Here is a 14958-nt window from a genome sequence, read left to right on the forward strand (position 1 = left end):
TTTTTTTTTTACTGAAACTATGAGGCCTGAATGCTCTCAGTAATGATAACAGACATTGAAAAAGTGAGAAACTTCAGTAAATAGCAGGTTTTTTTCGTAAGTAACTTCCTGCATCTCCTCTGCTGTTACTGTGTTTTGGCTGGAGCTCCACTTCATTGTGGGCCTCCATCTCACAGCACAGCCACCATCTTGTGCTCATTACAGTGCAGTCAGTCACTATGTCAAAGGAAGAGCAGCGTGAATTAATGCCAGAATTGCGCAGAAGACAGCAGGCCACATGGGAGATGGATCTTTATATAAATATGAATGTCTTGGGTAATCAACATATGGAGATAAGAAGTACACTTCCTCAGCAAGGTTTGTTAATATTAGACACCACCTATGCAAATGCTTTCATGCTGTAAGGAAATGGTGAGAAAACAAGACAGAAATGAAAAGAATTGTAAAAGCACTTTGAAATGGAGAATTCAGATTACTTTGTTAGCTTTCTCCATTCCCCCTGCAAAGGAATTGCCTAAAAAAACAAAGTTAAACTTAGGGGCATGCAGAGCTCCAGTCCAGCTGGGAGATCCTTGTGGAAGCAAAGGTTTAGACTACACTCACCTGGGGACAAGAACAGTTTGAGGCTTTATTCTAAATGTTCTCTTTTATTAAAGTTTTGCTTTACACAGAAAAGTCAGTTATTAATTTTTTTCCTGTGAAAATCAAGGGTCTAATCCATATTGTGGAGAGTGCTCGTGACCTTCTCTGAAGGGTGTTCAGGGTCAGGGCAAGCAACAGTTGGAGCTGCAAGTATATTCACGGAGTTCTGGAGACAAGATACCACAAGAACGCTCTGGTGCTTTCAGCATGACCTGCATTTAACATTTTTAAAAAATTTCTCTGAATTCCCTCTTTCAGATGTGAGTTCCGGTAGTTCTATGGACTGGGCCTACAAAAATGGCATCCCCTACGCGTTTGCGTTTGAGCTGCGTGACACAGGCCATTTTGGATTTTTACTTCCCGAGACACTGATCAAACCAACCTGCACAGAGACCATGCTTGCAGTTAAAAATATAACTCTTCATCTGCTGAAGAAATGTCATTGAGAGCTATTTGTAGGAGCTGGAAGTGAGCATTTTGCTCCCAGCGCTGATGCCTTTCAGTGTGTCCAGTTGCCATTCTAAACCTGGTCACTTCAAAATTATAGAAGCTAATGGGAAATACGGTATTGCTTCTACCAGATTTACTTGTGGGAAATGGAATAAATCATTTAATACCTGCTCTACAAAAGCCCATAAAGCTGATGTACTAGCTTAGTTACCAGTTTAGTGTAAAATAGTCTGTCCTTTTTGCAATAAAGCTTTCATTCTGCAACTTCAGTGGAGCAGGTCCAGGTCCACATACAGGTGCCTGAAATAAAACTCCACTTCCAGACAGTCTGTGGCCTTACTCCTTTCCCTAACGGGAAGATTTCCCTAAGTTTCTTCCCTTAATCTCTCGAACAAAGGGATGAAGTTTACATTCATGTATATGTGCTCTGTGATGCAGCACAGGCCCGTGTCTATAGCAGTAAATAGCATATAGTTGCAGCTGGCTGTGCTACAAGTGGCAATGTGGATTCCTTCTGCATGTATACATACTTATATATGCACTTTTGCGACTTTTTTTCATGTAATGCAAGAATTTGACCCAAGGTTTCCTTTAACTGTTCAGAGAAACTTATTTCCAATTGTATATATTGGGGTGGACTCACAATCAACGTATTGCCTTTGAAAATGTAACTTCCCTAGAGATGTGTAAGAATTATAGTGAATTATTATTGAGACATACAATACTGTGCTTTATGGAGAGACAAAGCATTTTGCCATGACTTGGAACTTGGAAGCTGGCAATCAACTTGGTGCATCTGGGTTCTGCTCTAGTTGGTGTCTGCCCATTTCCACCAGCCAGGGACCTAGCCTTAAACTGTAATAGCCCGATGTTAAGGGATGTTTTATTTATCAGTATTCTTGCAGTGAGTTATGTAGCTCTGTGGCTATGTGGCTGTTCTTCTTGGAAGTCATAATTTTTGCATGTTTCAAAGGAATTAATAATAGATTCTTAAATGAGATGGAGGTGAAAGCAGAAGCTTTACAGCTAAAATACAGTGAGTAAGTACCATGTTTGAAAGAATAATAATGAAAACACAGAAAATATAACAACTTTTTGAGGGGGTTTTGGTACTTTTAAAATACTATTTTTTTATCTTATTGTATCTGCAAAAGCATATATTTTACTTTACTAATTTTGAATCTAATCTTATGCCATAACATTAAATAAAACATATTTGTTAATAAAATCATTAAATGCTTTTGAAGTATTCTTCATATTTCATTTAATTGTTAAAGCTTTAGTTCAAGGATGTAACACTTTTGCCCATCTGTAAAATGTTAACAACATCAAGGATGCAATATTTTACAAAACCTACATCCTCTCTAAATAAGTAATTGAACTTAGCAAACAGACAACCTTTATAAGACTAGGAAGCACCATCTTTAATTAAGAATTCCATTGTTTTCAGGACTGCAGAAGACAATCAGTGAGGAAAGCTGACAGAATTGCATTCTCTTTGTTTAACATTTTGTTAATAAAAAGTATTTATTTTAAACAAGCTTTCTGAAAGCTTGTTCAGATTTGATTCGTTCACACTTGTTTGAGTAATGTTTCTATTCTGGCTTAATAAAAATCTGGGAGACAGAGGCTCTCAAAATATCTATCCAGTAGTCATTTCCAATTGCTTATGACCCTAATCATTAAATATTTTTCAGGCAGAAATAACTGTCTTCTACTATGCACAGATTCTTGCCCTTGGCCTTGATAGTGGTGTAAATTCAGTATTAGCACCAATTGTTATTCTGGATTTAGGTGACAAGACTGAACTACTACAAGGACATAAGAGACAGAAGGTGAAGGACAGAAGGCGTAAGAGATGCCTGATCAGCATGAGGCAAGTTTACCTCTGGATTGCCGCAGTACAAACATTTCCAAGTATGGGCCAGGAGAAAACAGATTCAGATGTGATGGTTATGATTCCTGCTCATAGTCCCAACAGTTTGTCATATGAAAATATTTCAGCTTTATCATCATACCATCACATCTCCACTGGTACTGAAAAGTAATTGAACTCTTGGAGCAAGAAAGGAAAAAAAAACCCAAACCCAACCCTCTTTTACTTACCAAAAGGACCTAACATCGTAGATCTAGTTGACCACCTTGGACAGGAGTAATTGCAAGTATTCTTAATTTGTCTTTTACATTTAGAAGTACTTGATAGCAAAATCAGCCCATCAATAAAGCTACATCCTGGTATCTGGATTGACTCAGCCTGAATACTGTGTATTATGTGCAACTGTAAACTCTGAGCTGAGTTTTGAAGACCTGTGCAGGGTAATTCAGTGCCCCATAGCTGAACGCAAGTGTAAATAGTGTCTGAGCCCTTTAATTTCAGGGTCACTAAAGCTGATCAGAGAGACAGTCACAAGAAAAGAACAATCCCTATTTCCTGAATTAAGAATTCGTAAGACAGTTTATCAGCAAGAGTGATTCTAAATAGAATAGTTTACCCTAAGGAAAGGACTATTGAAAAACAGCTATTTGGATATGGAATGACAGCCTTTGCAACTTACAAATGTTACCTCCCTGAACAGCCCTTTTTTATCTCCATAATTGCTTGCTTCTTTTCCCTTTCTACTCCTCTTCAGCAGTCTTTATTGCTACAGGACAACTGAATCAATAACTGGTTTTGAGAAAAGTGAATTTATTTTATGATCATAGTTATAGTTTATCATTCAACACAATAAAAAGTATGTGAACAGCAAAACACTGGTTATTAACCAAGCAGTCAAAGTCACATACATAATGATTATGTGAATTCCAGGAGTTGCACTTCCATTGATTATTGATAGAATAATTATAACCACTTTTGTAACTTGGAAAAAGTGCTCAGACAAGCTTTTGTGAACATCCATTATGGTTTTTGATAGCTTTTATTTTTTATAAACAAAACACACAGATTACTTAATGTGAAGGAAACAGGCCTCAAGTCACCCTTCCCAACAACAAAATAATTATCCCAAATTACCTTGAATCATCATTCATAAATTGATTTAAAAATTGGCCTTTATAGGTTAAAAAAGGTATTGAGTTTGCTTGCATACCTTAAAGAAAACACAGCTGATGGTTGTAGGTCCCTGTGTGTTTTTCAGAAGCCGCTTCATAAAGGCCAGTGTATTTGGTCACTCATATAACACGTAAGTCCTATGGAAAGCTGCAATTCTTTTTTGAAATTTCTGGATTTTGAATAGAAGGAGTTCAGATGACATTACGTGCCAACATGCATTTAGTTCGAAGCACCCAGTGCAAGTCCACTGGTCTATAACAAACTGCAGCATGCAGACTGCACTGCCTGCTCGAGAACTGCACAAAATAACTGTTTATTGAAAAGACTGCATCTCATTCTTAAGGATGCAAAGTAAGCATTACATTTCCTACCAAAAATAAGTTTCTACTCAACTATCCTAGTTTATTAATGTAAAACAATCCCTTCCCTTTTTTATGTTTACATTTGATTTAATGTACCACTCAAAGAATAAGATACGCAGTAGCATTGGTAGAGTAGTTAAGTATTTATGTAAGCACCTTGATCTTTCCTTTGGCTGTGCAAATCTACTGTATCATTTCCATAGCCCACTGTTATATAGCTGTCACATTCATTGTTAAAAAACCTCAGTCTCACACATAAATGACTGCATGTTTTTTTACTTCTGTGCCTAAAAGCCCGATATTACTATTTTCATGCAGTTCTTAACTGATGGTAAACCACTAGAATAGTATCTCAGATGCATAGAGATATAACTATCCCTCTGTGTAGAAAACAGGCCAAGAGAACAGAAATTCAACTAAATTACAGAGTCTTTTAAAATATAAACCCTGTGACATTAGCTATACTTCTTTAAAAACATTTTTAAATGCTCACCATACAAAATACCTTTTCTGAGTTGAAAATCTGTCCACAGAAAACACAGGCCATTTGATGTGCTTAATGTATGCCCGATTCTTATTCAGGATAAAAAATTAAGGTCCAAATAGCTGTCATTGCTGCCTCCTTCCCTGTGTGGAAGGAGCTGGGTGTGGAGAGAGCTGCCTTCTGGCTGAGTGCATCGATGCACTTTCAAGTCCCATCAGCACCCTGAAGTCGGGAGCGCCGATGCCATTGGTGGGTCTGTCGTGGAGGAAGGTGAACAACTCCAAAGTGGTTTTCACAGTCCTCGGCTCAACACGCCTGTCTCCCTAAGCGGCACGCACTGGATGTTGGAAATCCACAGCCTTAGGCTGCATGTGGTGTCAAAAAAGCCTGCCTTACCAAGCTCTTCTGTTAATATCTGCAGTTTGGGATAAAGTCACTCCAGAGCCGTGAGCTAACACGTGGTTCTCCTTAGCAAATGATGTTTAGGGCAAAGACATTTAGAATAGGTAAATGTTTAGCCCATGATGCCCGTCAGGCTTGAGCAGTCAAGCAGAAAGTCTCAGCTCTCTCCATTTGCAGATCCTTTCAAGCCCTCTCCTGAGAGACTGGGTCAAGCACGGCAGGGCTTGACCTTGGGTTTAGACATCAGGGAATGCACTCATAAATATGGATTCAAATGTTAATTTAAAAAATCTGCCACTGTCCCCAGCCATGCAGAAAGTACACTTTGCTTGCAACAAAAAAAATCCATCCATTGCCGTAAAGACATGGAGTAATATATTTCATCCATCCTTCCTGCCTGCTCTTAAGAGGAGTCCAGCCACTGTAGCACTGCTTGGCATTATTGAAGAAGACAGGCGGCAGCATAAGCATAACAATGAAATATTTTAATCTACCCTCAGGCCTATAGGAGCATATGCTTTATCTCAAATAATAGGTAATGGTTTGCGAAATAAATATTGTGCTACAACTGCGAGCAGGTGTTTTAGTCTTTCGTGCTGACTACAACATGCCCGGCTATTATACCAGGATGGCTCTGTGCTGGGAGGGCTGTCCCTTTTTTTAACCAAATAATGAACCCTTTTTCTTTTTACCGGTTCTGAGCAGAATATCAAGTTAAGTCTGAAGATACATACACACAAAAGAGTCTGAGAAAGTTTCATTTTATAACAGAATTTTCAATTTTCTTGAAAATAATGAATCACAGCCAGAGTTTTCAGGTGGCTTATTGTTTTCAGCATGTCATAACAGAAAAAAAGACCATACAGCAGCCTGAAAAGCTGAGCAGAAATGACTTCTATACTTGCTGTTTCATTGGCCTTGTTTCATTCCACTTTCTTTCTAGATTGAGAAAGTCTGGCTTAACTGGGCTGAAGTGAAGGAGTGCAGTCAAAAAGCTGAGTGTAAAGGGTTCTGTGCTTAATGAGCTAGAAATAGCTACTTTTTAAAAAAATCAACTTGGTATACTTTAAGTTCTTTATACAGACTAATTGCTTTACTCTGAATTAAATTATCACATGCCCAGAGCTTGGTATGGTTTGGAAAAAAGTATTGTTATTTTCCCCTAACCCAGCCAGTTTTCTAAGGGTTAAATGGGTGAAATGCCTGCTAGTGTGGCAGGAGAACCAGAGCTGCTCTTTGGCCTTGTTAGCACAGACTCTGTTAAAAAGACAAAATATACTGGAGCTTTCTCTAACAGGATAAATTTGCTATATCATGCTGCATGCACCTTCATTTCTCTTCCTCCATTTCAAAAAAGAAGGGAATACTGTCTGTCAGTGATGACTTCAGGCTATAAAAGAGCCTAACTTTTGGTACTAAATTTAAATCATGAACCTGTTAAAATGTGTGAACTTCCCCACATACCTACGCAGATCCATTCACACACAAACAAGATGTCTGTCGGCACAATGTGTACTGTGTGATGGTTTACGTAATGGTGTAGCTGCAATTCTTGGCAACCACAGGGCTGCTGATAGCAGGCAGCATGTGTTCAGCATCTCTCCTAAGCCTGCTGTAAGCACACGCAAGTTCAGCTCGCTCGGCCAGTGCCCTAAAAGCCCTTGACACCATTTCACTGGCGCAACACAAGCAGCTCTCCTCCTGGGGCTGCTGCAGCGTATTTCTGTGGGTTATCTGCTACTACTGTTGACACGCCACCTACAAGCTCAGATCATGGGCCCAGCCCTTCGGCATGTTGCACCGTACAGAGTTAAGAGGCTGGGGTTTGCTGTTGTGAACACTTAGGGCAGAGGCTGTAAGGTGTTACACCCTCAAATCCCAATGCAGACTGCATCCCAGAAAAACTCCGTTACCTCGTGGGTTATGAATAAGGTCCTATACCATTGCCCAGAATGACCAAAGAGGTGTCTGAGGCTGCTCCTGGGAAGTCAGGACAGCACCAGGGAGCCTACAGGCCCATAGCAGCTGCCACCAGGATTTTTGGACTGCTTCTTCTCTGTATTAGCCATTTCCAGGAACACATTTTTAAAAGACTAATTTTAGACCAAAAAAATCACCCTTTCTTATACATTTTAAAATTTTTCTATTGAAGTTGTTACGATTATTGTAATAAGGTTTCTTTCCTAAGAAACAAAGTCTCTTTTCTGAGAAGCTGAAGTAGAAATAATCTGAAATGGCTGTCATGCTGAAGGCTGTTTAGGGAGTCAATGGATGTAGTCTACTACCTGTCGAACACATACCCACCAACACTGCAGATAATAAGTGCAAACTTCAGGAGAATATCTCAACAGAGACGTCATAGCAAACATGCCTGAAAAATGGGCTGCTCTTCAGAGAGCAGTTCTGATGCAGACCGGCTAATGAAAGTTGGGATGCTCATCTACAACTCTCTCCTCTTGAGCTGAGAGTAGGAACATCACATCTCCACCGCTGACAGGACTGACTGTTTGGAAAACCACTCAAGTCTGTACCAGAGTTTTAACAAAGAAAGGAAGGTCCCTGGCCATTTCACACTCCTCTGCACGGCACCAGGGGAAGGGCTCCTTCGCTGGTGTGCCTGGCTGCAGATCTGGTGGCACCCAGCCCATCAGAAACAGTGCTATTTAAAATTCCTGGAACCACTGTCTTGTTTTTCTTTTGCTTCTATGGGAATCTTAAACAATCCATCTGTGCTAAAGCCTGAATATGCGAAAGAATAACTCTCCCCCATTTAGGTGTCTATTGAAGGGCACACAGAAAGGTGTTTCCTTAAAAATTCCTTTTTGGATTCAGTGGTTTTCATTCTGTTGAAAACTAATAGTTTGTCGGGGGGTGGGGGTGGGGGGTGTAATCCCAGAAGGCAAATGATTTATGAAAAGTTTTATCCAAAACCATACTAAGGACAGCATGTATCATCTTCATACTCTGATTCTAAATGCACAGACCGAAGGTGGAACACTGGGAGCAAGTTTTCCATTTTCACTCAGTATCAGGACCAAAAATAAAGGCAAAGGACAGAAGTCTAACATGGAGTAGAGGAAAAAGCTCAAATTAAATAGCAAGACTCTATGTCACAAGAACAGTAGACATTACTTGAACTAGTATAAAAAGGCATTTTTATTTTTAACCAGGAATAAAATCACTGAAGCACCAATACTTAAGAAAGAAGAAAGGAAATAATGTTGAATAATGTTAATGTGTTGAATGAATAGAGGACTGTTGGATCAAATGGCCTACTGGGAGAGCGAACGGCTATCTGTGATTAAACAAACAGCTGGAAGAACAAAACTTAGAAAAAAAAATTGGCAAACAAACAGAGAGTAATCATTTTAGATTGAATGACACTCTGTGAGAAGTATAAAAATATCTTCATCCTGAGTAAGTAAACAGATACTGCTGTTTTTTTCTAAAAGTAACAAGCAGAGAAGACCAAACAGACACTGAAATCAAGAGAATCACTTCTCTGTTCATCTGATGGTGTCACAGACAAGCTTCTCTTTCTTAAAAAATTACCAGCCTTTGGAGTACTCCATGGGCACAATGTTAACTAATATTCAGGAATCCTGTGACATACATTTTAATGCATGTGGATATTACCAACAAGGTAAAGGTGTCTATCTAGCAATGCTTACTACCTTCCCTGGCAATTTCAGTGTTTCCCGGTCCATGCAAGTTGGCATTCTGTCTCCACCTCTCCAGCTGTATGTGTGGATAAAGCCTAACACAGCACAACCAGATTAGTAGCTGCTGCGTGAAGAAGTAGGACAGTGGATTCCATACCGAGGTAGCAGAAGTCATCTGCATTATATTTGGGCCATATTTCAACAAGGGAATGTGTAGAAGTGTAAAAAGAGCCATATATCTGCTGTAAGATACTAGCGACCAAAATTAAAGAGGTTTAAGATTAGCTTCCTTTACAGAGAGCCCCACTTTGTCATTAAGTTTGTCAAAGTGCTGACCCCGCTGCATGATGGAAGTGTCTTATTCTTCCACTTTTCATTAGACACCATGCCACGCAATGATGATTTTTCTCTATTCTTCTGCATTGCAACGCATTTCATAAGCACACAGCTTTTCAAAAATAGATTGATCCGATAGCTGAAAAAGATATTTGCAGCAGCACAAATATACAGTATGAAATTAAAGACATGCAATAAATTCCAAGCACAAAGCAGCATTGGAACCCAGGAGATGAGACTTATATGGGAATGTTTCAAGGAAGGCTTTCTTAGGCTTCACTAAATCTTGACAGTGTGTATCTATTTAAACCACACTTCATGCTCAGATTCACTGAAGTACAGAAGTCAAGGCTGCAATGAAAGGGAAAACTGTTGGATATGTATCATTTTACTTGCCATTCAGTGTAGGAAATTATTTTACCACAGCCAGAGCCAGTCCGTTTGCCTAGTATATATCTTTCAAAAAAAGGAACAATAAATAAATAATAATCTTTAACCTCTGCAAATTTCTTTCTTACACAAAAGAGTGTTACTTAGCAAGGTTCACACACTTCAATACATATCTCCCCATGCTTCACCTGAGGCGTTTCCTGACAATTACATACACCACCATGAAAAAGATCCAAGCAGCCCAGTCACTATTATTCAGCATATTGGCAACTGGCAATAATCCTACAGACAAAAGGGTTTCTTGAGATTCCTGACATATCCCAGTAAATCCTCCCATTCTTACATATTTGGGGAAAAAACAGGCAGCCTTTGCACCGCCTCCTGGGGGATAGTAATGCAGGGTACGAAGGAACAAGGAAGCGTTAGAGTTAGAGGCTTACTGAAGCTGCCATCCACCTTCTGGTTTTTCCTGTATTCCTCCCCTGGGGTGGCAGGCCTCAGCTTTCACCTGTCTGGGAGGAGAATGTCACAGTCCTTCTGCTCTGGAGGTGGGATTTATCTCATCGGACTTCACCTATATGAAAGCTATCCATCTAAACTAAATTGATTTGGTTCTCTCTGTAGCCAGTAGAGGGGGAAAAAAAGGATGTAAAGGATGACAGGTCACATCTGTCTTAGACTCGGTACCCTCGGTACTGCATGAGTTACTCATTAGAAGTTAGTCTTTTTGCATAGCAAGAGTCCAGATGACAGCTTAGACTAGGTACCTAGTTTTTCACTGTTAATTAAGACAAATTCCACCCTAGGATGAGACATCTCTTTAACTCCCAGTACATCAACCATACTTACCTACCAGCCCTGGCTGAATTCACATGTCTCTTTGAATTGCAACAGTTATTTTTGTCACGTTATGTTCATGTTTCATTTCTTGTCCTTGTAGCTTGTTGGAGAGGGAGCCAAAAATGTAAGATCCCCATAAACAACAATTAGCTGTCTAACTTCGAGTTAGCTGCTTGATGCATTCTTTTTCATCTTTTTTTTTCTGGACAGATTGTTTACAAGTTAAACAAATGCTACTATACAGCATACAGAAAATACCAAAAAGACACACAACATACCAGTACATGAATAATCAAGCAATGCAGAGCATTCAAAATCTATCACAGGGCAGTTCCAAATCTGTCACTGAAAATAGAAAATTCCAGGGTTGGTGAGACCCTGTGGATTTTACCCCAGCAACTGACTGGCTGCCAGCTGCCTGCTGAATCCATAGGAGACACCCCTTTAAGCAGTCAGTCTCCTCTGCTAATCGCCTCTTTTTCCTGCTTCTAGCAGGCATTATATGGTATTTAAAGGCTACTGAGTTTAAAGTGCTCCCTGAATTTAAAATGGAAACACTCTCTTATTTGTATAAGAATACAAGAAGTATAAGAACTTCACGTTTGATGCAAGTGGTAAGTAATTGAGACTAGTAAATATTCAAAGTAAGCTATAGCCTCTTCAGCTTCCCACTGCAGAAACCAATCTTGTTCTGATAAAAGCCAATACCTTCATTAGAAAGAAAATCCGCTCTGAGCTTTTTATGAGCAAGAAAACCAAAATGCAGTCATATCTTCATGGTAAAACGTGTTAGAACTGTATGAGTGAACTAAATGCTTTCCAGTAAATGACATAGTAAAAATAACCTCAGAGTTTATCCCTAGATTTCTGACTACACATTTCTGTGATTTTTTGAAATAAATGAATGTTTGCAATTATTGCAACAGCATTTAGGTTTGCAAATACACCAGAATGCTTTAATATCGTATTTCACACAGTGACCTCATTTACCAAATGTGCACAAATAGACAAACAAAGCTTGCTTATAAGACATTGCTGTTATCTCTGGAACTTTTAAAACAGAGCACAGCCAGCTTCCATAGAGGTCTCACACCTATCTGGAAGGACACAAACTCATTTTTATACAGTGCACTGCAAATTTAAAGTCAATTTGGATGTTAATCTTCTACTTTTGATCCAGCACCACAATGAAAAGAAGTGAAACCATGAATTTAAACCTCCACAAACTTTGGGAAAATTGTTGTGGGGTCTCACATTTTGTGACATGAATGCCTCAAATTACTATTTTTAAATGATGCTCAATTGTCTACCCTCCTTTACATATTTCTCCATGGAGTATTATGCCTTAAGATTAAAGAAGCTATCTTGCAGGTGCCATACATACTACTACACCAAAAAAGGCAGAAATTTTGTGCTGAGTGTTCTGGTTTCTAAGTACCCAGATTTGGATTGACCTCATCCATGTGAGAGAGCTTACTGCCAGCACACTCCATTTTGAGAAACCATACCATATTGTTTCCTTCTTACATCTGTGTTCATGTCATTTTCACATATTATTTCTGTTCTAAAAAGTTGAGCAAAGGAGAAGGAACATGCTGACAAAAGTTCAATCCAGGACAAGTTAAGCAATAACAAACTCATGTATAGAAGTGCTTTGTCAAGTGAGCATTTTGAGGATGACACCTGTGGCTATCCAGAGGTGTCCGTCCAAGCTCCACTGTCATAGGCTATTAAATTCATGTAGGTAAGCTTTTGTTGCAAAATGTATCTAATCTCAGTGCCAGCCAAGGAAATAAGTTTGGTCCAAGCACATATAAAACACCATAAAAACTATCATCAGTGTTGACTTGTATCATTATGTATCTATTATAAGGGCCCGGCACAAACCCTCCTTGTTTAAGCAAGGGTTGCAGTACTGGTAAGCACAATTTACCTCAGATTACATTTGTCAGGAACTGAGAAAGGAAGCACTCACAAAAATCAGTAATGGTTCTATGCATTTGGAGGGACTTGGCCCTGTAGAATTATCTGCTGCATGCCTCACAGACTATGATAAATCAGATTTTTACCAGCCCAACAATATTTGTTTGATTGGCCTTCTCAGCTACAAGCAATTATAAACTGCACTTCAACAGTCCCACCAGTGGCACAGCAACATTTTCTGATAGCCATTGTCCCTACGCTTTTATGAGGACATCTAAAACTATAAAGCTTTTAGCAAGATACAGCACACAATACACACTTTCAGCTATCAAAACTAAACACTCCAGGTGTGCCTGGATCAGAACCCAGACAGCAGCCGCTTTGAATATCATGAGAAACTATCCACTGTATGCGCTGTGAACCAGTCAGCCCAGTTTTTAATGATCCAGATTGCATGTTAGCTCTGACACTTGGCTTGAAACTAGAAACATCTTGGAAGCCCAAGCAAAACTGTCTTGGGCATTTCAAAATGTCTTGGAAAGATATTTGAGTGAATACACATCTAGCAAATATTTAGTGAGTTAAGTGGGATGCTAGAATGAATCACTACAGTGCGTCTTTAATGTCTTTCTTCTACGCAAGAATATCCATAACTCCCATTCAATTTTCTCTTTCTAGTTATTCATATTCAAAATTCTTCATTCTTGCCACAAAGCCCAGAGTTTATAATGTATATGCTGAAATATCAGTTATGGATTTTTGACAGAAAATAACAGGCTGCAGTTGCTGAAGGAAACAATCAGGCTGTTTTAAAGATCACTTCATGGCAATTAAAAGTGGTTACTGCTCCAGTCTTATTGCTTCTTACCTTAATTCACACTACCTCTCTGTCTAAGCTTTTCAACACAGATATTAAAATACTTGGAAACCATCCTTGTTATTCATTTGACTTACCCTACCCAGAGATTAAAGGGATATTTTTTCTCCAGCTGAGTTCCATTCAGTTTTTCAGTTCCTTTTCATTTTCAACCCTTCCTTTGTTATATCAGCTTATTGAAAGAGATCTGCATAAACCTTTGAAAATGCACAAGTTCTAAAGTGATATGCTGAATTCACCTCAGATGAAGGGGAAGAGAGTCATTCAGCATATAAAAATTAGGTTAAAACTAATGCTTCATGCTCCCCATAGCTAGGGTATTTAATGCCTAATCTCTAAAACAACTCAACATGCATTACGCTGGTCATGTCGCATCAGTTACAAAGACCTGCAGGAGCCTGAAGCTGGGATATAAAGGTAGGAAAGTCATCATTTTCAGTAAATTTGTTACTTTTCTAATTGGTAGAAGTCAGAATATTCCCATTTTGTAAATTGAAACTGGAGATTAAGAATTAGGGACAACCATACACTATGGTAGCCCTTCCTATTACAAGTGTTTGGGGAGGTAACTAATTAACTGGGCCCACAGAGTAATCTAGGAAAGCTGTAATGGTAGGGACAGCACCTCTCAAGAAAGACGGCAATCATGTTGTTGCTCTCCCCTTCAACAGTTTTCTCCTTAAAATCCAATGGTAGCTCCTTAGCAATTTCATCTGCTGGAGTTGGCTAGGAGAAGCAATAAATCAGTGGATCTTATTGCTACCTTTGCCATACACCCTCCATATCTCATCTTTTGCAGTGCAAGGCTCTCAGGAAATCGCCAGAACTTTGTATTCTTGGTATTCAAAGACAGAAATATGTACCATTATGTCGCTGTACTGGCTTGGATTTCCCTTTGCCTTTGCATGGCCTCACATAAAACAGTAACTGTACAGTAGGTTCCTGGCTCATGGTGAAGATGTGCTATTCATTTCTATATTACCTAAAAGAAATGCTCTAGCTTTTCTCCAGCAGGGTATCTCAGAAAATCATCTTCTCAGGCAGTTATGGCTGATACACTCATGATCAGGTCCTCAAGTTTGAAAAACTACTGAATAAACTTTAGAAAAAACCCACCTATATAACCATTTTTTTAAAAAATATCTTTCCTTCTGTCTTTAAGATGGATACTTGTATTCCTTCTCCATTCACAACATTAGGGAATGATATGCTGAAGTGCCACGGAAGATGGGAACTGAATTATTCATCTATTAGCAAGAGCAAAATGCTGAAGAAAGAAGCAGTTGAAAACTCCTGTATGTAGGTTAGAAGAAAATGTATTTCCACAGGAAAAGTCCTAGCAAAAAGAGATGTCATTCCAGCAGATGCAGTGGTATAACTTCCAGCACATAAAGGCATGCTACAGCCAGGAACGTTTTATATCCTCCACAGTTTCCAGCCACAATTGAAAACTTTATTCCATCAACCACAAGAGGTGGGATTTTTTTCTTCACTATTATCTGACATTTTTTCTGCAGCTGTCACAAAGTGACAAATATCAT

The 14958-nt window shown here is 39.1% G+C and overlaps 1 protein-coding gene across 2 annotated transcripts in view; it reads left to right on the top strand.

Moving 5' to 3' along the window:
• Nucleotides 1–9736, top strand: part of CPA6 (carboxypeptidase A6) — a 143168-nt gene extending 133432 nt beyond the window's left edge. For both annotated transcript variants that reach the window (XM_080380390.1, XM_080380391.1), the window contains one exon: nucleotides 901–9736. In XM_080380390.1, the coding sequence (XP_080236516.1) occupies nucleotides 901–1088 (188 nt within the window). In that variant the 3' untranslated portion in view covers nucleotides 1089–9736. The remainder of the gene's footprint in view (nucleotides 1–900) is intronic.
• Nucleotides 9737–14958: the final 5222 nt, after the last annotated feature.

Source organism: Falco punctatus (assembly GCF_963210335.1).
Source record: "Falco punctatus genome assembly, chromosome: 3".
Taxonomy (NCBI): Eukaryota; Metazoa; Chordata; class Aves; order Falconiformes; family Falconidae; genus Falco; species Falco punctatus.